Here is a 26929-nt window from a genome sequence, read left to right on the forward strand (position 1 = left end):
GTCGAGGAACGGTGGAGAGTTCTGGGGGAGGCACGAAGAATATGGCTGCCGGGAACGAAATGGCAGTTTAGTCGTTCATTTTTAGGGAGTTTGGAGTATTTTGTAAGGTGCATAATTGAGGATTTGGGGAAATTCTTTCGGTTGCGAGCTTGGGGCTTGGGGAGGTGGGGTTTATGTATATGAGAATTGAGGAATTTGGGAATTTGGGAATTTGGGTAGAGGGGAATAGGGGAATTTGGAATTTGAGAATTTTAGGAATTGGGAAATTTAGGAATTGGGGAATTTAGGAACTGAGGGATTTTGGATTTGGGAAATTTTAGAATTAAGGAATGTAGGAATTTGGGAATTTGGGAATGGGGGAATTTAGGAATTGGGGAATTTGGAAATTGGGAAATTAGGGAATTGGGAAATTTAGGAACTGAGGGATTTTGGAATTGGGAAATTTTAGAATTAGGGAATGTAGGAATTTGGGAATTTGGGAATGGGGGAATTTGGGAATGGGGGAATTTAGGAATTGGGGAATTTGGAAATTGGGAAATTAGGGAATTGGGAATTTTAGAAATTGGCAAATTTAGGAATCGGGGAATATAGGAATTGGGTAATTGAGGAATTGGGGATTTTAGAAATTGGCAAATTTAGGCGAATTTGAGAATTTGGGAATTGGGGAATTTAGTAAATGGGGAATGTAGGAATTTGAAAATTTGGGATTTGGAAAATTTAAGAATTGGAAAATTTAGGAATTACAAAATTTGAGAATTGAGGTGTTTAGGAATTTTGAAAGCTAGGAATTTTTAGAATATTGGAATTGGGAAATTTGGGAATTAGGAAATTTAGGGACTTGACAATTTGGGGATCTAGGAATTTAAGTTTCTAGAAAGTCACCCTAAAATTTCCAAATACCTCCTTCAAAAATTTCAAAATTTCCAAGTTTAGAAATTCCAATATTCAAAAATCTTGAACACTCTAAAATTCATAAATGTGAAAACCGATAAATTCAAAATCTTTCACAATTACAACAATATAAAAACAGTCCATACTAAAATTTCTCTGAGTCCATACTTAATCTTTTCTAACCATTTCACCTTTCGGAATCGTTAAACTATAATCACAGAAACTTTCGAATTTCCTTTTCAATGGAACGAAACTTGTTCAACAGCGATTAATTCGGCCTCCTTAGTCGAGTATCTTGACTATTCACGTAGAAAATAATCTATGAAAAATGATCTCTCTTAATTCCTGCATCAGCAGTGAAACAAGAAAACGGGAAGGAACTTGAAGCTTGTACTTATGGAGCTATGCTAATAGCATGATATCAGCGAATTAGTATACAGCATCTTGTACATGCCTCGTGGAATTTTGATTCTTTAATCTTGATAACTCGCTTTAAGTGCCACGTAAAAGCAAACGGGGTTAACAGTTGTTTTAACATCATTCACCTTGTTTATGAGTGAATAAGAAAATATTCGATGCGCAATATATTGGCGAAAATATGGCAGCAGTAAAATAGTTGGTTACTTGTTCGGAAAATGTAGCTATTTCGGTTCAGTGGGTATTTTATCAGTGGCGAGATAAAGAGAAATTAGAGCAAATTATTTATTACGATGGGATATAAAAGAATATTAAATTCTATCGATAACGGTTCACTTATCTGCACGAATAGGTATAATGATCGTAAAATATGCTTTCTGGGAAGATACATGTTTAAGTGTCTTGTAACACGCTTCGTTTATACTTTGGAGGGTAAAAAGTATTTAGATCGATCAATGTGATATTTATTTTTATTTATTTGTTCATTAGTTTCATCAGTTTTATTTATGAATTTTATGAATTCATTTCGACATAACTGACATTTTTCATTGACTGTATATGCTAACCTTTAATTTTCTCAAAACAAGTGGACTTACACCACGTTCAAAATAAACGATCCACATACAGCTAATACACACTGCAAAGACTCACTTCAATACGCATTCACTAAAAACTCACTCTATAAACAGTCTACATTCAGAATGCATTTATGAATTTAAAATAATTACGCAAAAAGCACCAACTGCTTTAATCACCAATTAAATTTTGCACCCAGCCTTCTTTTAAAAGGTCACCTCGCAAAGTTTCTCCTCAAATGACAAGCTACCCAGCAATAAAACACGACTCAAAGACCTCCAGCGTCCAAACCGGAAGCCTCAAGCAAACAAACTAATAAACTAAACACGCAGTTCATAAATCTTCAAGAACTTTTCATTAATACCTGTAAATCACGTAGCGCGACCGATTCTAAAAAGAGTCAGTTATCTCGAACAAATTAATCTTTTTTTTATTATTTATTTTCAGGTCCGGCCGGTTGTTCCGCGTGCGCGTTACAGATCCTAATCGCAACACTTATCTTGATAGATGCGACTCTCTCGTTAGCGTTAGGCGAACGCGGTTCGTTGTTTGAACTTTACGAGCTGTAAAATAATTTAGCGAAGTATGCGTGGCCACAGGCTTGCACGTGCAACGAGTTGCGTGCCGGCGCAGCGTGTATACCGTTACTCCTGATACCGCTCCTGTGTCCAGGATATTTACGCGTGCCGCGATGAAGTGGTTCTACGAAATTCTACACGCGAAGGAAACGAGCCCGATCGTGCGACATTGCCCCAACTCGGGCGAAACTTATCGATGGAAGACAGGAAGAGGCACGTTTTCCAACTGGCATACGAGACCTGCATCGGCGCTTAAGCTGATCGTAAGTCATCGTTAGGTGTTCCGACGCTGTCCATCGGTAATCTCACTGATCTTTGGCTTCGTGGGTGGTACCGTTAGAGCTGGAATACGCCTTGCTATTTACCTTTTCGATTTTGTTGCGGTTTTGTATATTTACGATTGTACAACTTCATATCTTTGGAGTGCTAATTTATAAGTGGAGGTTGAATAACTGCATAACACCGATATACCTAACCTAACCGATATGTGCTTTTTACTTATTTTTAACGGTGTTACAAACTGAACGTTTATATGTGTCAGATGTTCCGAAGCGACAACCTCGTGTCATGCAAAGCCATGACATTCTAACTTTACTCTTAATACTGTACTCTTATACTTACTCTTAATATTGTATCAAAATGAAAGAAAAATATATGTATTTTAAATTTTCAAATGTGCGGTTTCATTACTCTTAAGTAGTATAAATATATAACCTTAAAAATTTAGAAACTTGCAGATTGTCTGATGGATATAAATGTGGACACCTTATGTGTCCACATGTGGTGTCCAGACATATGGTGTCCACGTATGTATCCTTATAAATATATAAATATTGTATAATAGTATAAATATATAACCTTAAAAATTTAGAAATTTGCAGATTGTCTGATGGATATAAATGTGAACACCTTCTGTGTCCACATGTGGTGTCCACACATAAGGTGTCCACATGTGTATCCTTATGTGTAGTTGAACTCTCCAAACACGACCCCAACACTGATCTTATCTATGTATTTATACATAACAATGTTATATTACAATTTAAAATGGCAACTGCTGGAATATATTTTACTACATTGTTAAATAACAATATGTCATCAAAGTTCTTACATAAGCAATATTTTAAAGTTCTCAAAAACCTGAAACCTAAATTATGAATAAATACAAATATCATTACTAAATGGTTGAGCACATAATTTTCTATTACAAAGAAATTTAATACCGATTTCATAAAACCAATTACCAAAACATTTAATTAAAGTAAATAGTAAATTACAATAGTTACAATGAAATTAAAATAATAGCTAAATAGTTGAATAATTTTCTGTCACAAATTCGACACTGTTTCCCGGAAACCTATTAAATTATTGAAAACAAACTTCATCACGAGCTAATATTTCATCAGTGAACATTTCACTCTGAACATGTAATTCTCTGGCACAAAAAAATTTCATACAAGTTTCCACAAAACTATCATCCTACCACGAATGTGTTATACATGAATATGCATCATATGCAGAATGAAAAAGTTTTTAAAATCGCCTGAATAGGGGAAAGAAATCTCTAACCAACCATTTCTCTACAAAAACATGCATTTGCATAAACATCCAAGTCTAGTTATCAAGTTGCGCCGTTTCTTCTTTATCTTGTCATTTACATAATTGTTTCCTACACTAGGCGTATCGTTTATCCTAGCCTTCGTTAAAAGGCTGTTCATTATCTGACCGACGCGTTGATGGAAACTGCAGGTACACCCGCTGCCCGATTAGTTAGTTGATTTTATGCTGACAGCGTTTGTGGATCGCGTGTTAAAACGTACTGTTGCACCATTGTGTATTTCATTCGTAGTACGCAGTGTTTTCGATTTTATCGATCCACTTATCCAATGGCTACGAATTCGATTCGAACGTTATTTTAGTCTTAAATTACGGGTAAGATGTCTTTTAATAATTCACGACGGTCGAGGAAACAAGGCTGCGCCTACGTTGTTGTTCAACGGATATATTCCAACATTTACGTAACAGAAATTCAACACGGTGAACGTTGCACATTTGTAGCGAGACAAATGGATATTTGCAGTAAAACGCGATGAAATTTCAATTATTAATGCTACGAACACTGACTGACTGCTTTTTTCTAATGATATACAGCACATTAGTGTTGGTTCGAGTTGAGATATCACAAATTCCTGAAATGTTTAGACATTCGAACGAGAGTTAAATCAAATTTTATTTTTTCGAATATAGCTTTAGTATTTTTAATATTTGGAATTTACAGAATTTGGAATCTTTAGGTTTTCAGAACTGCAAATTTTAGGATTTTGGAAGTTTGGGACGCTGAAAATCAGTTTTCGAAACTTAGGGTATTGCAATTTAGAAACTAGTATTGAAATGCTGGAAGTTTCTAACTTTACAAATTTTTTAGTTTAATAATTCGAATATTTGGAAATTTAGAAAATCGGTAGTTTAGGTATTGGAGGTTTGGGAACTAGAAAATATGAGAATCTCAAAAGTAGTGTAATTTGGAAGTATTTGGAACTTTGGTGTTTCAGAAATTTGCGAATATTTACAAATTTGAAAATTTAAAAATTTAGGAAACTTCCAAAATCCGATAACGCAGAAATTTGAAAATTTAATGAACCAAAAATTTTAATTTGACTTTTTAAATTCGGAGATCTGCAAATTCCCAAAAGAAAATATCTCTTGCAAAATCAAAAAGTACTCCTTAATGAAATCGTGAATTATTATCGAATAATAAAAGGTTTACAAAGAAAGACTGATAACAAATTAGTTGTAGCTTTCAATGAATAATTTCAAATCCCCTAAGTAGTCTCCGTGATAAACAATAACATATCAATTACAACGAGACACGAAATCCCGCATTCAGCCCGCAACAAGATCAATGGAGGTTAAGTAAATCGCGGTAACAGTAGGTATTAGTTGGTGGGTTCTTAACAAAAGACGGCCATTTGCGTCAAGCAGATACACGCTAATGCACTTATACAAAACCTATGATTAAAGCTGCCGAATGATCGCGGTCCGTAGTAGCTCGCGAAACGCAGTGCACCGCGTGCACATAACAGTGCAGTGTATGCACCCGGCAACAAAGGAGACAGCATCGCGACGTTGTGCAGCGTACAACACGCGTGGTACTGTCTGGGTGTGTGTTTGTCCTCACACACGAGCGAATATACTCGTCCCGTGTGCGGTGTGTGTGCATGCGTGGCCGACATCGTCATCGATCATCCGGCGTCACGGTAGGGTGCGTACCGTAGGTATATCCAACAGGGGATCGCATCTTTCTTCCTCATTTTTTGCCAGTCGACCATACTACCTCCCCCTACTCCGTTGATGTGTTTCTTCTTTCGGCTGCCACCACTCGGCTTCCGGTTGCCGCGATTTCCGGTTGGTGGCCGAACAGCACCGCCTCGTGCCACATCGTTTCCGGTCGGTCGGGGTAGAACGACGTCGTCATGGAGACCGACCTGCCGGCTACACCCCCTGGGCACACCCTCCACAAACATGGCCGCCTGCGCGTTCTACCCTCGATGTTTCGCCCACCCCTCTCGGCGAGCTCGTGTCAAGGATCCTAGGGGCTGCTTTTAACCGGAGGGCGGAGGCGAGAATGCCCACAGTGGCCCCAGAAACCCCATGGGCCATGGCGTACTCTGCGAGGACCCTCGACCCTACGAGTGCCACTCGTCTTCCACTGTGTCGGCGATATATAGCCCGGTATACGGGCGCTGTGTGCGTGTGCACACGGGATTCTACAGGAACCTTCATGGCCGGGGCGACGGCTGGCAACTTTGGCCCTATGGGACGTCGATTTTCGCCGTCGGTGTACACCGCGCGCTAACCGATGCTCCCTTTCGAGCGTCTGCTTGTGGAGACGCGAGACGGAGAAACGAAATCGTCACTATTCTCTCGCGTTGTTCGATGCCGGGATAAAAAGACCCGGCTCGCTTCTGAAAAGGCTCCAAAGGAGGGAGCACGACGAACGGTTCGAGCAGAGCGGATTAATTAAATTTACATGCTGCTCGCAAGCTGGCCGGGAACTTTGTTGTACGGCGTTACTGAAGCGTATTTTGCGGATTCTTTTTTTTTCGATGCTTCGTTATAAATCATTCACACTCGGCCACGCGAACGCCGTGCGTTGTAGTTTCAATTACGAACAGATTCTCGCTGCGATAATTCACAACAACGCGTTGTTGAAGTTCGCGATACGTTGACGTAACTTTTGCGGAGTTTCCGCCTTTTTTTTAGCGGAATCATTTCGCGAACACCCGGTGCGGGGCAGACGGGTCTGCCCGTTTGAATCGGCCTGCGCACACAAACGCGGGAAGCTTATATGTATCGATCCGTTCAAATCCCCATAGAAATTAACTCGAGAACACTCGGCTGCCCCTTTCGCCGAGCCACCGGTTCCAGACACGAGCACTCGTTAGAACATTCATTAATTAGCCGTAATCGAAGCCGGTTTTACTGACGCGGAATAGAAATTCGCCGGTACTGTCGGGATTTCCCTCCAGAAATTACAGGGGAAAAAGGTCAGGGAGGAGGGGAACGAGAGGGAGAGAAACTTAGTCATTCTCCTGTAAAACCATTCTTCCAACTGGCGCGTTTCGAGACTCTAACGCACTTAATTATCTGCGTGGATTGAACCGGAAACCACGGCTTTGATTCCGATTGTATTTTTCTCTCGAGCACCGTGGATTAACCCTTCGTTGCATTCCAGTGCAAATATGCTACATAAAATAGCACTTGGAAGAGATTCGAGGTAATAAAGTAGCGAATCGAAGGCAATTTAAGATTTATTGTTTTAATAGAGATATTTAGTGTGTTTCTCATGTTTATTTACAAATCGAAACATTAATATTCCAAATGTCTGTATGTCTCAACTTATACATATATGGAAACTTATGTACATATGTACCACAAAATTTTATATTCACAAATCACTGTACTCCCAAATTTCCATAATGCAAATGTTTATATCTTTGAATTTCTATGTTCTCAAAATTCTATGTTCCCGAACATATTCCTCAATTTATTAAAATCCACAATGTCTTCAGTCCATTGAATGCAATGACTACATTGAGACCATAGAATTACTTTCCATGTTATTTCATCAGTAGTGTACATTCCTGTATTACCATATTTTGTTACAAAAGATAAATATTCATTACTGTATGCATTTTTACTATTGAATACGAAATGAATTTTTTACATTGAGGTCTCCAAAAGACCTTGAATAAGCATGCAGGACAATGCTCATTAAAATTCACCTAAAAAAGGCAGGCATTCAAAAGTATTGAAGTCTTAGAAATTCCCAAAAAATACATTTCGCATAACGGGTAAATCGGTCTGAAACATTTATTCCCTCGAAAGATTATTCAAGTAGCTCGTCTTAGATTCACCCTGTATACAGCATTCAGTGGAATCAATTCATTAAAGGCGGTCACGCGATCGTCTTGGAAGAAGAGAAACGGCTTTAAATGCATTCAGCGATCGCTGAAACCCCCGACCCTTAACGTCACCCCGTCCCCAGCGTTTCCGTCAATAACGGAACGGAAAGTTTTCATAGAAGAAGGTATTTCGTCGCGGCTGCTTAAGATTCATCTTGAATTATGATCTTAGCGCCGCGGAAGGATCCAGCCGAGCAGCTGGAACCCTTGAAAATGTCGGGGGTTCGGATACGGGGTTCTCAGGCGTCGCGACGCCGACGCCGGGCCGACGAGTATCAACCGCGTCGACAGTAACGACGTCGTCGTGCCAACCATCCGTAACGACAAAAGAGAGGCGAAAAACCGGTGACAAAAGGTCGTCGCTGGGCGCACTCGAGAAGAGGGAGAGAATCCATCCTCGTAGGGAAAAAAAATTCGGGCGTCGCGCCGCTCTCAAGTGGACGCCGACCGAGAAAAAATCCATACCGGGGCACGAGGGGGCGGAGTCAGGTACGCGCTGGAGAGGGTGCGACTCCCTTTTTGGGGTGCACGGGGGCGAAAATGATAATTCGTCGGCATAGCAACGCCCGTCCTACCCTCTCGTTTCGATTCTTCACCAGCCCGTATACAGGGTGTACGAACTTTATCCACCATTTTTCTAACATTCGCGATTATTTTTAGTAACAAAATTATTAGTCGAACAGAAATTATTCAATATTCAATATTTATGATAAGTAACCTTATTGGACACGTGTTATTGTTTATATGTAGGTTTTTTGAGTGATGTATGAAGATTTAAATGTAGTCATTTTTATTGACAACATGGTTTAAATACAGTCATTTTTTAAGGACCTAAATATTTAGATGTAGTCATTTTTATTTATATGTAAATGTTTAGGTACAGGCATTTTTAGTGACTTACATAATTAAATATTTTACATATATTTTATACATATTTTCTAGTGTGATATACATACTTAAATTCAGTCATTTTTATTGATACGTGATAGTTTAAATATAGCCATATTTTACTGACATGTAAATGTTTAGATACAAACATTTTTTAGTAACATATAAATAGTTTTATATAGTTATTTTTTAGTGACGTGTAAATATTTAAATACAGTGATTTTTCAAACACGTGATGGCTTAAATATAGTCATGTTTTATTTTAGTAATTTTTAAATAACATATAAATAAAGGTTTAAATATATTCATATAGTATTATTGATATGTGCATGTTTGAATATAATCATTTTTTGCTGACACAGGAAAGATTTTTGCATGAAACTTTCAAATTAGTAATTTTGCTGAAATATCAAGAAAATACGGTAGAAAATTATTTTATTTCAATCCAATTACATATTCAACACTGAAAATTTCAGACTAGCTAATCTATCACATGAATAAAATTATTGAAGGAATGCAGCGATAGCAATAATACCATTTGCATATGTTATTAATCATATTAAACGTGGCATGCATGAATATGTCGTCGATCATATTAACCACGACATGTTTGCTCGATATGTTAGATATTATACAAAACATTGTATGTTCTAATATGTTAATAACGTATTTACATAATGTGTTTCTAATCGTATTAAACGTGACATGCTTGAAGAATATGTCATCCATCATATTAAACACGACTTGCATATGTTACTAATTATATGCAACGTTGTATGTTTTTCTAATGTGCTAATAATGCATCCACATTATGTGTGATTAATGATATTCAACGTCACATATTTGATATATCAATTATCATGTAAAATGTATAATTACTAACATATCGTGTAAACTTGTTACGTTTAATATGATTGATATTCTTCAAACATGTCACATTTCATACTATAAACACGTTATGCAAACTGTATGAAACATGACTATTGATATATCAATGATCATCGATATACTGATATGTCATGTGTGCTGTGTTACATAACACATATGTGATGTGTTAATAATCATATGAAGAATAATTTACATAATTTCTTATTAACCATACTGATTACATCTCTACATTTTTAATTATATTAACAATGATATATTTACCACAAATAACACGACAATAATAATTATAATGCTTTACACAAAATATTGCCATAGGTCTATTTGTTTTTTAACTATATTTATCACTTAAGAAATATATTGTACTACAATTTCAGCTTCTAATTTCACAGTATGTATGAATCAAACCCTGACACAGTGTTAATAAACCTACTAATTGAACAACCCTAATATTATCATAAATATGACTTAAACTAAATCCTCCACATTAAATATCTATTTATCTATTTATCCACCCAAGGATGGATTGAACCCTCCAGGATAGTTTGCTTCACTCATATCAAGGTCACAGCATAATCAAATTACCATTGAATGAAGATCTGAATTAAAAAACCCTACATAAACAAATAAGGGATGAATTTTTGTTCGAAACATTTTTAGATTAGAGACGCGACAAAAATGGTGGATGTACCAGATTGTACACCCTGTATACATGTATATGTATATATTCATTTCACCCTACCTGTCTCGACCCGCCAACCCTCCTACCCTTATTTCCATCCCCTCACACCACGGATCCAGACTCTCTACCACCTAGTGTTTCGGGGCCGAACGAATGGCGCTCGTGAAATCGCGTTTTCTTCCTTTTGAAGATCTTCCGACGGGCGCACTTGCCACCCTCGATCCCTCCATTAGGAGAGAACACAGGGGTGAAACGCGAACGAAGAACGGGCAGAGTGAAGCAAAGGGTGAACGAGGAAGATAGAACGATACATAGGAAAAAGCTGGTCTGGTTGGCATAGCAACTGCTGCCTCTGGAAACCCTCTATTCCAAAGAGGACACTCGGCTGCTTGCTTCTTCGGCAAGGATAGGAAGAAGGCAGCTGGATAACCTTGAAAAGCACCTCCTTTAAGGCCGCCGCATTCGAGGGAAGCATGGCTGGGATTATGCAGAGGGTACAGTATCGACGTACTATCACTGTGCTGGCCTATGAAGATCTTTTGGAATTTCTTTTTTTGATGTGGATGGACGAGGTTTATCATGTTGTCGCTGACTGTTATTTTATATTTTATCATCGGTACAATTTCAGGAAAATATATTCACATATTTTTAAATTTTTTTAAATTAGTATAGTCACATTTTTAAGTTTCGAATTTGTGAATTATGAAGTTCTCAAATTTCTAAATGAGGAAATCAATGAAGTGTCAAATAGTTAACAAGCTTCCAAGTTGACGAGTGACTACTTCTCTTTCTATTTCTGTATTCTGAAATTTCTGAAATTTACAAATTCGCGCCTGAAGTTCACAAATATTAAATTCTCACATGCCCGAGTTCTCAAGTTTCTAAATTCCTAAATTTCCAAGTAGCTGAATTTATAAATTTTCAATATTCTGAATTTCTACATCCTCGAATTCTCATATGGGCAGATTCACATATCTCCGAATTCTCATGTGTGCACATTCTCACATCTCAAATTCGCAAGTTTCCAAATTCCTAGACTGTCCAATTTCCAAATTCCCAAAAATCTAACCCTCAATTTCCCACATTCCCAAATTTTTACATCCCTAAATTCTCACATATCCAAATTCCCACATCCCCAAATTCTCACATATCCAAATTCTCACATATTAAATTCCCACATCTCCAAATTTCCAAATTTCCAAAACTCTAACCCCCAAATTTCCCAAATTCCCAAATTCCCACATCCCCAAATTCTCATATGTCCAAATTCCTACATCCCCAAATTCTCACATGTCCAAATTCCCACATCCCCAAATTCTCACATCTCCAAATTCCTACATCCCCAAATTCTCACATGTTCAAATTCCCACATTCCCAAATTCTCACATCTCCAAATTCCCAAATTTCCAAAATTCTAACCCTCAAATTTCCCAAATTCCCAAATTCCCATATCCCTAAATTCTTACATACCCAAATTCTCACATGTCCAAATTCCCACACCCCCAAATTCTCACATATGCAAATTCCCACATCCCCAAATTCTCACATATTAAATTCCCACATCCCCAAATTCTCACATATCCAAATTCCCACATTCCCAAATTCTCACATCTCCAAATTCCCACATTTCCAAATTCTCACATATTAAATTCCCACATCCCCAAATTCTCACATCTCCAAATTCCCACATTTCCAAATTCTCACATATTAAATTCCCACATCCCCAAATTCTCACATGTCCAAATTCCCTGATCCCCAAATTTCTAGCCTCTCAAATTCCCAAATTCCCAAAACTCTAACCCCCAAATTCCCACTTCCCCAACTAAAATTCTAACCCTAAATTCCTAAAATTCTAACCCCAAATCTCCCAAATTCCCAAATTCCTAATACTCAAATATTATACCCAAATACCTAATATCTTAACTTTCCAAAATACTTAAAACTTATCTCCAATATATCGCCACAAGGAATACGTTGCTAAATATTTGAATTAACCGAGTCGCCAAAGACTCCTAACTGTTTTTTCATTTTTTCGCGGAAGTTCAAGCCTCGGTTTTTCCAATTAAGACGCAAACGGATCTCCGTTCTCGGATTGTTCGCGTTAAAAAAGGAATGCGCATCGTCACGGCGGCAATTTGCCGTATAAGGAAATAACATCCCTTTGCGAGAAGGAAGCTTACGCATGGATTACGCGCGAAATATGCAAATACCTGGTCAGACGACGGCGGGAGGATGTCGAAGATCGGCGCTTGTGCGAGTATAAAATTTAATGAACATTCCTTCTTGAATTGAATTTCTCGGTACACGCCCAAAGAATCTACTAAAGAGAGTCAAAGAGAAGGGATGAAAGAGGAGGCGGAGGAGGAGGAATTGTAAGGAGATCCTCAAGACAACTCTTCGCTTCCTTTTAAGCACGACACCTTTGAATCGCGGCAGATAAAGAGGGAAGAGGGAAGGGAGGACAAAGAAAGGAATGCTGGCCGAGAGGAGGAAGAGAGAATAAAAAAAATGGAAGAAAAGAGAAGTCCTTTTGGTGACATACGTTTGAGCGGCATAACGAGCCGTCCACGTAATAATAATACTGGCCTGAATAATGGAAACGCGGACAGCCATGAATGTCACGTTGTACGGCCACTTAAACGGATCGTATATATACCGTTGAAAATTCAAATTTATTGTAATACCTCGTGAACCGCTTTTACGATCGGTACAATTTGTATGCGCAAAGTATCTCGGATAAACGCTCGAATGAAATATCAATAAAGACGAGAATTTAATTACCAAATCAATGGTGTGTTGACAAGGTAAGGATTACTTGAACGTTGCGCTGTTACAACGTTAAAACTACAAATTATTTTTTACAAGTTCCCTTCGATATTTTTTATGGTTCACTTCAAGAAATGTTTATGTATATTTTTTTATTCTGGGTACGTTTGAAGGATTTTTGTATTTATTTATCTAAATATCAAAGTGATTTTTTGATACCTGCTACATTATTTGATAAATACATTTTTATGCTAGCTGTTTCATTGTTTGATAAATGATTTTCTATGGTGGCTGTTGAAATTTTTTTTGTGAGTATGTTTTGAAATTGTAGTAAAATAAATTTTCAAATTTCTATATTTTAGAATTCTCATATACTCAAATTTCCATATCCCTAAATTCACACAACCCCAAAATCCCACATCCCCAAATTCTCACATATCCAAATTCCCACATTCACAAATTCTCACATCTCCAAATTCCCAAATTTCCAAAACTCTAACCTTCAAATTTCCCAAATTCCCAAATTCCCACATCTCTAAATTCTCACATCTCCAAATTTCCACATCCCCAAATTTTCACATATTAAATTCCCACATTCCCGAATTCACACAACCCCAAAATCCCACATCCCCAAACTTCTATATCCTCAAATTCTCACATCTCCAAATTCCCATATCCCCAAATTCCTACGCTATCAAATTTCCAAAACCCTAATCCCAAAATCTCCCAAATTCCCAAATACCCAAATTCCCAATACCCTAATCCCCAAATCTCCCAAATTCTCAAATTCCTAAATTGAAAAATTCCCAAATCCCCAAAACTCTGATCCCCAAATCTCCCAAATCTCTCAAATCTCCCAAATCTCCCAAATTTCCCTAATCTCCCAAATTCCTAAGTTGAAAAATTCCCAAATCCCCAAAACTCCCAAATTCCTAAGTTGAAAAATTCCCAAATCCCCAAAACTCTGATCCCCAAATCTCCCAAATCTCCCAAATCTCCCAAATTCCCCAAATCTCTCTAATCTGCCAAATTCCTAAGTTGAAAAATTCCCAAATCCCTAAAACTCTGATCCCCAAATCTCCCAAATCTCTCAAATCCCCCAAATTTCCTAAATCTCCCTAATCCCCCTAATCTCCCAAATTCCCAAATCCCCAAAACTCTGATCCCCAAATCTCCCAAGTCCCCAAATTCCCACATCCCCAAAATTGCTACTAAAATCTCTTACAACAAACTAGAAAAGCAAAAAATATTTGCAGCAATGCAGCAAAAGTGAGTAGATTAAGAGAACGCATAAAAAGAAGACAATTATAGTTGGAACGTAAACCGCGGTCGTATTTAGCCACAGGTATAATTAAAACGTTACTACTCGTTACTATGCAAAAAAGGTGCTCATGCATATGCAAATTCGCATAAAAACTTTCATTCCATAGTTGCTCATTTCAGTCCATAAATATGAACGTGTATCTATTATGTGGTATGTTGACGACTGCCTCTACTTAATCAGACCAGACATATCTTCGAAACCAGACTAAAATTTTCACATTTGTATGCAACATTTAGTAGCAATGTTTTTTTCATATTTTTTATTATTAACGCGTTCAAATAAAATATATGAAATATGCTTTAGAAAAAATTGTTTTTAAAAATGTATAATTAAAAGTTATACAAGATATTCAGTTTTTATAGTCGAGTTAATATAATCAAAGTTAAGTTGCAAAATTGGGTAGAATTTATTAGTTTCCATATCACGATTATTAATGATATAGAAGATGAAATAAAAATTCATCATAATAGGCTTTAGCAAGTAAATACATATTTAATAAATATGTTAAGGACTATGATTTATATATATATTAAAAATATAGAAAAGGTCGTGAAACGCAAATATAAAATTGTTATACGCAGAAGTGTAGTCGACGCGTCCGATCCGCGTGATCGCCAGGAAGAGAAGAAGGAACCTATGCAACGTGCATCGACACGAACGCCAAAAAACAAATGAACAACGCAATATCGTTATTAACTTTACCACGCGATGATTGCCGCGTATTTTGAACGAACATACTAACAAAATAAATAAATATTCTTCTTTAATGTGATTTGGTATTTATTTGACTTGCTGGATTGTAAAGACTATTAAAACAATAATAAATCCTAATAAGTCTTTAATATTAATTACGATGACTATCAAACTTCATCGTACTGAAAATATGACTCAGGTTCACATTTAAATCGCAACCATCAGCACATGATGATTATCACAAATGTGACCGAACATTAATCAAGAAGTTAAAATGAATTAACCCTTTGAGGATATTTTTGCGTTTGCAGATAGCAACCCTAAAATGCTTTCCTGACAAACTTAATAAATAGTCTTGAAGTTATTATTCCAAGTTTCCATTGCTATTTATATATCACATAGCACATTTAATTAAAAAATACTTATTTCATATTTTGTTGTTTTATATCTATTTCAAATCGCTGAATTGAATTGAAGCGTGAGTCACCCTTTGAAGGAGTTAAGGAAATTAAGAATGAATTATCGATATCGTTACCTAATGAACGTTAAATTTTCTATTCGGCGTCGAAATGATCGCACTCATGAATAAAACAACTTTAATATCAGGGGAAATGAAATATAGATGGACAGGTGTGGATGACCCTGCTTCTTGCTTATCTTAATTGTCAATTAAGTTTCGGGTCGCATGTACGGGGCTAATGACACGCCCACTCAGCTCGATACCGTCATCGTCCTCGTCATCGTCTTCCTCGTTGTCTTCTTGCCGGTGGATCGTTCGCTGCTTAGACCGATGCCACCCCGATTACGTATTCTGGACGTCTTAATTAGTCCGACGTGTAATTAGTCGAGCACCGCGCATCTATCAGCTCTGTTCGTTCACGATCCAATACCCTCCGCTATTCTTAGCTCCTTTCGTAGTCGCAATTTGTTTTGCGGACGGTTCACGCGTGCACGAATTATTTTTTATCGTGTTAGCCCTTTCGCTACGGTTATCTTCTTGATACGTGCTTGTGTGGTAGTTTCGTTTAACACTTTGACGTGTTACGTGACTGGCGTTATGTCATTTTAATTACGATTAATACAGTATTCTGATAATTAGGATTGACACGGGATTTTGTAACGATTGATACGTGATTTTATCACAAATACAATTTTAATGGTAGATGTCATTTATTTTCGTGTAATTTGTCGATATTATAATTTGTAAGCTTTTATTTATCGTTATTATCATTCTTCTATAAAATTGCACTTTAAACTTATTTTTATTTATCGTTATTATGAGATAAACTACTGTAAAATTACAATATAAAATTATTAGATTATATTTGTAATTTAATGAGTTAAGTGTGTTAGTCTATTGGACTATCTTTAACACTACACCTACCAATGTATATATATTTGATTTAAAATTAAAAATAAAATTGAAAAATAAACGATAAAACAAATATATTCTTTATCTCAATAAAAGTCAATATAAATTTTAAAAAATTAGCTTGACACATTTTGTAACTTGAAGTAAGAAAATGGTAGAATGGTTATTTGACCAGTTTGGTAGTTTCAATGTTAAGTATATGAGAGTTGAATGACAATAATTGTGTATTTAAAAACAATTTCTGTATTTATTAGATTATTGGACTACCTTTAAGCACATGGGGGTTAAATGACAATAATTGTGTATTTAAAAACAATTTCTGTATTTATTGCATTATTGGACCCATTTATTGCATTATTGCATTATTATCCTTAAACACATGAGGGTTGAATGACAATAAATGTGTACTTAAAGATAATTTCCGTATTTATTACCTTATTAGACTACCCTTAAACAGACGAAAGTTGAACTTTCAAATGCGACATTATATATAAAAAAATTATTAATGAAAATTGCAGTCTGACATTGCTCATCACGACATTTCGTAAACATATAAATAAAAATGAATGTTTTCTTAAGCATCAACATTACTATACTATTAATTTCAAGTTTTTTTATTAATTCGTACAAATTAACATGTTGTTTGTCAATGTGTACAAATACACATTTATATTATTCATTTTATGAAATTATACTTTGAGGTTCATAATTATAATATATAATGAAATGAAATAAATAATTAAACGCCTCGAACACACGTAAAGTACGTTTTCTTCACAAAGTCCCACAAGAATTTACAACATACAGTTAAAAATCGCGCCAATATATTTTCATGTCCAGAAAACATGTAACCCAACGCACGATCTGAGAAGTAAAATTACAAGGTAGCCAAAACTAATCATAAATAAAAAATCTCTCATTGTCAACGGTATGTAATATTTAATTTATTCCATTAATTTCTTATCGACGAACAAGCATCGTGAAAATCCACGACATGGTACGACGAAAAGCAGAGTTATTAGTACCTGTCGCGAGTCCAGCACTTTTTATCTGAAAAGTTCAACATTTATGCTCACGCGACTTGCATCGAAGCAAAAAACACGAGCAAGACGCCGGTTAATTAGCGTGTCGGTACTTCGAAAGAGCGATAAATCATGAAAGGGCTCCGCTAGAAGGAACTTCGGGATCTGCATACTAAACGGTAGCAAAGATATATGACCTACTTTATGACACCTTCGACCGTGTGTGCGTGAAGACGATAAATTTGTGTACGTGCGTACGAGTTGCCTCGTGACACGCGAGGAGGTCTTTTTGCTTCAGAAAAAAGGAAAACGATTACCGAGATTACTGCTACCTGGTGCAGGGACAAGGTGATCCGCCGATGCAACTGTGCATGAAGGTGTTGCACGATTGCATAACCGCTTACTCGTATAACTGTATAATTAATAAAGTTGTTTGGAATCCCTGCTGTTTGCGAATGAAAACATACCATTTATCTTGTAAGCTGTGTATCAAGCTTGTTGCAAACTTGGAAATTTATGACCTTTAGGATCAATGAAATGAATTTGTGAATTATACTAGTTTTAAAACTTCTGAATTAGAAATTTTTAATTCTCTCATTCTGTCGTTTGAAGTTTTGGAAATTTTGTACCATGCAAAATCTGATGCTAGTTCCAGCGTTAAGAATCGATATTTTTGAAATAGTGACAGTAAGAGTGACAAGAAACACCTCATTCGCACGAAGTGCATAATTATTCAGCTTTTAACTTAATTAGACGTTCCTCATCATTTATCAAGCAATGCAAAGAATCGTATCGTTAACTGTTCGCCATAAGTTTTGCGAGGCCTGATGTATGGACGTAATACCGTGAAATAACACTGTGGTGCGTAGCAAGGTCCGTGTGCAACTACGAGCATAATAGCCTCTTGTAAGCGTTATCTTCTAAACATTGAACAATCTTATTAAAATTAACGACGCGAAATTGCTGCTTAAATCACCCGTAACAACGGTAATCAAGCATGGCTTGTTCCGAACGCAAATACTTGAGGAACGCAGCGCAATCGAGCTTTCGATCACATGCGAACCGCTAATGAAAGGTGAGTACGGATTTTCACTCGCGGAAAAATGAAAATATTTCGCAATATCCAGGTTGGTTTTTCTTTAGTTTGCAAATCGACTGATTTTAATTGTAGTATGCATAATTTTAGTTCTGTAACGAGTACTCAGAGAGTAAGTTACGTCTGAGGTACACGGAATAAAGTGCTCCGAATTCATTTATATGCAAATCGCTTCGCTTTATGAGGACCATTAATGCATATTCACGTGTTTCTGCGGGCAAATAAATATTACTGAAACCCATGAAATTTCAGATTGTCTTTCTCGTATTTTACTTTCATGTCATTTTTGTTGCGACAAGTGTTGCTCGTTAAATTGTTGGGAAAGGACGAAATTATTCACGCATCTATTTTCTACGATAGTTAGTTCCTGGATAGGTTACTATGCATACAAATACGTTTATAATGCAAAACAGTCAACGAGCAATGTGAAATTTAATATTTTAACAGAATGTTTAGGTTAATATTATTTAGACACTTTCTGAAAATTCTTCACTTTTTGCTTGTCAGATTCATCATAATTCATATGTGACTCGTATGGTTTACATTAGGTCCCAGTATGTAGTTACTTGTCATAATTACATATTAAAGTATGAAAAATGTAACATACATATAGGTACATATCGTGTAGGTACATGTGTGGCAACATATTAGCTAACTACATCGTTTGTGCACATATGTAGGTACTGTTATCTAACTATATCATTTATGCACATATGTAGCTACATATTATTTAGCTACACCATTTATATACATATGTAGCTACATATTAACTAACTAAATCATGTATGCACATATGTAGCTACATATTATTTAGCTACACTATTTATATACATATGTAGCTACATATTATCTAACTAAATCATGTATGCACATATGTAGCTACATATTATTTAGCTACACCATTTATATACATATGTAGCTACATATTATCTAACTAAATCATGTATGCACATATGTAGCTACATATTATTTAGCTACACCATTTGTATACATATGTAGCTACATACTATCTAACTAAATCACGTATGCACATATCTAGCTACATATTATTTAACTAAATCATGTATACACATATGTAACTATATATCATCTAGCTGCACGATTTATGCGCATCATACATGGCTACATATTGTATGGATGCAGTACATATGAGCATATGTAGTAACACATTATGTAAGCACATAATTTATGCACATATGTAGCTACCTAGTATGTGAATGCATAATTAATGCACATGTAAAACTACATATTATATAATTGCATGATTTATACACATATGTGGATGCATAGTATATGAATACATCATAATGCACATATACAGCTACATGTGTAAGTACATGATGTATGTGCATATGTAGCTACATAGTATGTAAATGCAGGATTTATACATATGTAGATACATATTATGTACCCATATGATTTATACACATATGCATCTGTATGTGTAGGTTCATTATTTAGGTGCATATGCATTAACATATTGTTTAAATACGTGATGTATGCATATGTGTAGTTACATATTTTGCAAGTATATCAATGATACTTATATGTAGGTACATAATTTACGTGCATGTGTAGCTACATATTATATAACTACATAATTTACACACGTATGTAGCTACATATTGTACACGTAGAAAGCGTTGAGCATAAAAAATAGCGTGCATGTAGATACAATGTATATGTCGTTAATAACCGTAACAGTCGACGCGACACTATAAAAATTTGCACGAAGAAAGAACGCAGAAGAGATCTGATATCGACGCGAAATTCCTAACCACACATTTCTGTGTAAAATTACAACTAATTAAATGTCTGACTGCGCGACACGGTGATCAAGCCGTGAAAATATGTCCGATCGTTACGATTGTATAAATCTTCAAAGTTTCACTTTGAAATTGCCAAGCTAACAACCATTCAATCGTCACTCGAAAATAACATCCTATTACAACATCAATATCTGTTGAATCAAGCGGAGCCGGTATACGCGAGAAATTTACGAGCCGATAGCCATCTCCGCGTGTTAACGAATTAACGAGGAACATTAAATTCGCGTCTCTTGTTTCGCCGTTAAAATACACCGGAAATATCTTGAATAATGGCCGCTTCGTTTCCTTACGAGTCGAATTATAAATATTAAAATGACCTCCGAACAGAGTAGCTCCTCCGCTGAATTAGAATTGATAATTAACTGCGAACTGGAACATGTAAGGGAACGAAGTATTAAATAAACGCGCAATGATGTGCAAATACTTGATCATTCCTTAAAACAACTTCCTACCATCGTACTTCAGATCTCGTAATACGTCTCAGATATTAAAATTGTATGTACATTAATTGGTTTTAAAGACAGTTTTTAAATTGTGAAAATACCTTCACTACTTGTGCAAATTTATCCACATACTCAACTTTCATAAATGAAAACCGATGTTTCAGAAATATACCAGATACTGATCAAATCTATAAGATCAAACTAAATCCTATAAATCTCATCGATAAAATTCGTGATGAAACCTTCATCAAGTAATATCCGAGTAAGATGGAATAGGTGGCCACTCCCAAAGAGAATTACATAAGTAAGCCCTGCACATGCATTTCCATCCGTTGATGTATTACGTGTACCTGCGTGAACACCTACATACTAAGAGGACCTGGGACCAGTCAAGCCGGTCTCGCTCGGTTCCTGGTTCCTGGTTCCCGGTTCCCGTCGCATGCAAAGACAATCCTCTTCCGAGAGGCTCGTTCCCGCCCCGTTCCACGCTCTATCAACATTTTGCGTGACAACGAGCTTCCTACATACACGGTGTTCGTAAAAACATTCAGTGTTTATACGGTGCTTTGAATACACTTTGGACTCAATCCTTCTAAGTCAATGTTGTGACTTGGCAAATAAATCGTTGTGGAAATAAACATTCATTAGAAGAGGAAATACAGAGATTCAATCGTTATGAGGACTAGCGAAAGAATTTTCGTAAAAATAGAGGAGGTCCTGTTTTCAAGAGTTTGGTAAAGTTTGCATCTTAAGATGACACATGTTGGGGAACTTTCAGGAGAAACTTGGCCTACTTGAGGTGTTCATGAGAAAAATCAAACATTTTCCTAACTTTTTTGTAGTTATTTACATTTGAAAAATTTTATCTTTTATTTAGATGTGAACTGCTAAGTGTGATATGAAGTATCGGATTTGGAACATATATTAGTAGTCACTGAAAATTCTATTGAGTGTTTGCACTTGTCAGGCATGTTATGGTTATAATTATGAAACACTTTAACATAAGAATAGTAGGAAAATAGTACTTCTACAGCATCGAATGTTATGCCGATATTTTTTTTCAAAAATTCAATGCAACTCTCGTACTAAGTGTAAATACAGATCTCCATCAGTTTTGATGACGAAGTATAAATGTCCGATCTGCAACGATTTTGAAACAGCGTATGAAATTTCTATTTAAAGACATGCAGCAAAACTTTCATTAGCACATATGAAATGCATATCTGGTATTTCTTCGTTAAAGTAATAGGCTGACATTTTCAATACGTGTAATAGTAAATAGATCCGCAATCTTTGATTAATGACAACTGACTGAATGCCGATGAAATCTTGTGCCATACAGCGTGTATGATTATTGTGAGGTGATATTTAGAACGCGGTGGCAGACATCTTGTGAGATGAGAAAAATTAGTAAATTGATGATTATACTGGTGGACAAAATTGTTTATATTTCAGCAAATGTGATGTTACTTAATATAATGTATCTTTGGAATGGATAATATAATGTATCCTACAATGTATCCCACAATGTAACCTGTGATGTATCCTATAATGTACCCCACAATGTAACCTGTGATGTATCCTATAATGTATCTTACAGTGTAGCCTATTATGTATCCTACAGAGTATGTATCCTACATTATGTATCCTAGATTGTATCCCATAATGTACCCTATAATGTATATCACAATGTATTCCGCAATGTCTTCTATAATGTATCTCACAAAGTATCCAATAACGTATCCTACAATATATTCCATATTGTAGCCTATAATGTATCACACAACGTATCCCACAATGTAGTCTATAATGTATCTCACAAAGTATCCAATAACGTATCCTACAATATATTCCATAATGTAGCCTATAACGTATCACACAACGTATCCCACAATGTATTCTATAATGTATCTCACAAAGTATCCAATAACGTATCCTACAATATATTCCATAATGTAGCCTATAATGTATCACACAATGTATCCCACAATGTATTCTATAATGCATCTCACAAAGTATCCAATAACGTATCCTACAATATATTCCATAATGTAGCCTATAATGTATCACACAATGTATCCCACAATGTATTCTATAATGCATCTCACAAAGTATCCAATAACGTATCCTACAATATATTCCATAATGTAGCCTATAATGTATCACACAACGTATTCCACAATGTATTCTATAATGTACCTCACAAAGTATCCAATAACGTATCCTACAATATATTCCATAATGTAGCCTATAATGTATCACACAACGTATCCCACAATGTGGTCTATAATGTATCTCACAAAGTATCCAATAACGTATCCTACAATATATTCTATAATGTAGCCTACAATGTATCACACAACGTATTCTACAATGTAGCCCATAATGTATATCATAATGTATCCCACAATGTCTCCTACAATGTATCCCATAAAGTATCCTATATCGTATCCTATAATGTAACCCACAATGTATCCTATAATGTCTCGTATAATATATGGTATAATATATCTCAGAATGTATCCTATAGTGTATCCGATAATGTATCCTATAATATCTCCTATAATGTAACCCACAATGTATTCTCTAATGTCTCCTATAATATAATCGACAATGTATCCTATAATGTTTCCTATAATATATGCTATAATATATCCTGTAATGCATCCTATAATGTATCCTGTAATGCATCCTATAATGTATCCCACAATGTATCTTATAATGTCCTATATAATACAACCCACAATGTATCCTATAATGTTTTCTATAATATAACCCACAACGTATCCTACAGTGTAACCTATAATATACCCTAAAGTGTATCCTACCTGCAGTGTACCAAACAATGTATACTACAACGTACAATACAAATATTGAACGATGATTCTTTGTACACCATATATATCGAGAAAGAGGAAATACACTTGGAGCAAGGCAACTCGAGATAAACACGACTGTCTCGTTTGAAATTTGTTCTCAACCGCTACCGGTTTATTGCTTTATCTATGTGGACGTGTACTTGAAATCTCACACGACAGACTGTGAAAACAGTTACGTGCCAACGTGCAATTATCGAAGAAGAAACGATGAAAAGAGCGGAACATTTCTTTTTTCGAAGGAAGCACCTGCTGAATTTAATGAAAAGAACGGGTTGAGGCGCTCTATAAATACTCCGCGATCGCGATTGACGCTGACCAATGAGTTTATACTGGCTAGGAGGATTTCATGACGGAGGCGAATTAATTGACTAATTAATTGGGTTTTTGGTGTTGAAGTGTTGTTGAATTTAGGGCTTGGGGATATGGGAATTTGGAAATCGGAGGATTTGAGAATTTGGGGATTTAGAGATTTTGAGATTTGGGGATTTAGTGATTTGGAAATCTGGGAATTTAGAAATTTAGGGGCGTGGCAATTCGGAGATGTGAAAATTTCGAGATATAGGAATTTGGGAATCTAGGAATTTCGGGGTGTAGCAAATTGGAGATATGACAATTTTGGGATGTGAGAATTTGGAAATGTAGGAATTTGGAGGCGTGGAAATTTGGAGATGTAGCAATTTGGGGATGTAAAAATTTCGGGATGTGGAAATTTGAAAATCTAGGAATATGGGAGCGTGTTAGTTTGGGGATGTGGTAATTTGAAGATGTAACAATTTCGGGATGTGGAAATTTGGGAATGTAGAAATTGGGAAGTGTGAAAATATGAGGATGTAGAAATTTGAGGATGTGGGAATTTGGAAGTATAGAAATTTGTAAATTTGAAAATTTAAGACCTTGAGAATTCAGAAAGTTGAAAATTCGAGTTCGTGAAAATCTAGAAATTTGGAAAGTTGACACCTTGGGAATTTGGAAATTTAGGAATATGGAAATTGGGAATTTTAAAATTATGAGAATTTGGAATTTTGAGACAAGAATTTCAAAATTTATAAATTTTCTAAGTAACAAATTTTCTATTCTCAATTTCCCAGATGTTCAAACTCTCAAACTTCCAAAGCATACGACCAACATTTTACGAATCACCACAAGTGTAATAACATACGAGTTCATTATTAGCAACAATATGTGATCAACAATCCCACCCATCTCATACTAAAAATACTCCAACAAGTTTATCTACATAATTCTACCGGTTGTCGAACCTCTCATTATTCAGACTACTAAGTAAAAAGATGCAACAGCACTTGATATAATTACAGGACGGAAATGATGCGATTCAAAAATGACAGGGTAACAAAATGGACGCGTAATAGTTAATGCTGCTCGAGGCGTTCGGATATAAGCCGTGTCCAATAGGAAAGTGTTCTTCACGTTTCTTCATCATTGTAGCTAGCTTCATTAAGGTTCAAAAGACTGTATTTCTCGACGTACGTTAATATCATTTAGACCTTTTATAAAACTGCCATGATGGCACCTAAGAACACTTTTTTATTAAACACGGTTTATAGAAGCTTCAACGTTAAAACAGCAATAGATTCAGTAATCTATCCAAGTAATAGATTCAGAAATTTATGTCTTTTTTGTCAGTAGATTAAGCGATGTATGTCTATGTTTATTTTCTCTTAATTGAATGCGTATAACCTCAAAACTTAAAGCTTCATATCAAACATTTTATAGTAAGATTCTATAACTTAACATTTTATAGTTAATAAAAAAAGTTAAGTATGATGAAGTTTCTCATTTGTTAAAATGGTTAAAAATGATACTAAGTCTGTTTTTATATTATATAATTTTCATGAAGGTGAAAAAAATAATAAATTTGATAGAGACATGTATGACATATAATAACGTTAGATTAAAGTATTACAGCAGATTCGTGAAAGAATGAACAAAACTGTCTAAATTATTAAATTTGCAAGGTTTCTACCACTTCAAAGAGGTGTACTCCATCAAAATTATTTTTATGTCCTACTATCCTTACTATATCAAGTTTGCACCAAATTTCCGATCATGTGTTCTTTCAAAGTACAGTCACATTAATGTTTAGACATTTTATAAAAAATAAAGAATATACAGGGTGGCTCACCACATTTTGCCATCTAGATTTGCGTCATTATTATTACTCATAACAAACAATGTTTTAGATGAAGTTGAATGGTTTTGAGAGGGGCATATACTGGTGGTATATTTTTTTTTGTAGGTAGACGTGTAAAGGACATATGAAGGTCATTAATGTTTTTTTAAATGAAATCATATATTTTTTATTGCATCTGTTGATATTCCTTCATATTCTTTACAAAAAAGTATTAATCTATTTATGCGAAAAAAACATTAGTTTCATCTAAACTTCATCTAAAACATTGTTTGCTACGAGTAATAATAACGACGCAAATCTAGATGGCAAAATGTGGTGAGCCACCCTGTATAAAATATCGACATCTAACTGTAATATTGACAGCTGTAACTCTAACGAATAAAAGCAAAGATATGGGTGGAAAGCATTGAAAGATGGCGGGTTAAGAAAATAGACACATAACGCATGAAATGTATGTAAGCAAGAACGATCGCAAGAAAAGAAGGCGAAGAGAGTGTCGTTTGATTCCTAGATCTAGATGGCTACATCGGCCACCTACGGTTCTTGTAATGATATCGATAATGTACGTACCTAAAAACCCTCGACCACTAGGAACATCGAGATGGAAACAGCTGCTGATTGCATTCATCGTAATGGATCTCTGATCAAGGTACACGGCAAATGGAAGCAGCAACGGTCTGTGTTTTCCGTTGGCCCACCTACCGTTCCAAGTAATGATACCGATGCTGAGTCAGTAGAAACATACCTGAACAAACATAAGCCACGGTATATAAGCTATGTGAAGGATGCGAGGCTTCCTGAATGAGTCGCGTGCACGCACGGTACGTTCTCTTTATAAGAGCAAACGAATTGCGACAATGTCCTGTCGTGTGCTGCAACTCGCTCGTATAATTTGTCGTTAAGTGACGTTATCGCGAAACGAAACGGTGGATGTGCTTCCGATATGAAATTAACACATTGCAGGGCGGAAA

General features: G+C 35.8%; 1 protein-coding gene and 1 long non-coding RNA gene across 6 annotated transcripts in view; one reads left to right on the plus strand and one right to left on the minus strand.

Moving 5' to 3' along the window:
- The window catches only part of LOC105662131 (UPF0489 protein C5orf22 homolog), a 493870-nt gene that overhangs the window by 382742 nt on the left and 84199 nt on the right, over positions 1–26929 (minus strand). The window contains exon 4 of one of the 5 annotated variants that reach the window (XM_076529246.1): positions 26534–26703. The exons of the other annotated variants lie outside the window; for them this stretch is intronic. Coding sequence (XP_076385361.1) covers positions 26583–26703 — 121 coding nt within the window. The 3' untranslated portion in view covers positions 26534–26582. Of the gene's footprint in view, positions 1–26533; positions 26704–26929 lie in introns of those variants that run through there. 5 annotated transcript variants of the gene reach the window in all.
- On the plus strand, positions 4271–15200 carry LOC143264131 (uncharacterized). Its single transcript, XR_013037645.1, has 4 exons — positions 4271–4394; positions 8100–8416; positions 10573–10876; positions 12424–15200. It is a non-coding gene; the product is annotated as an uncharacterized LOC143264131 (long non-coding RNA).

The sequence above is a fragment of the Megachile rotundata genome, chromosome 3 (assembly GCF_050947335.1).
Source record: "Megachile rotundata isolate GNS110a chromosome 3, iyMegRotu1, whole genome shotgun sequence".
In the NCBI taxonomy this organism is placed as follows: domain Eukaryota; kingdom Metazoa; phylum Arthropoda; class Insecta; order Hymenoptera; family Megachilidae; genus Megachile; species Megachile rotundata.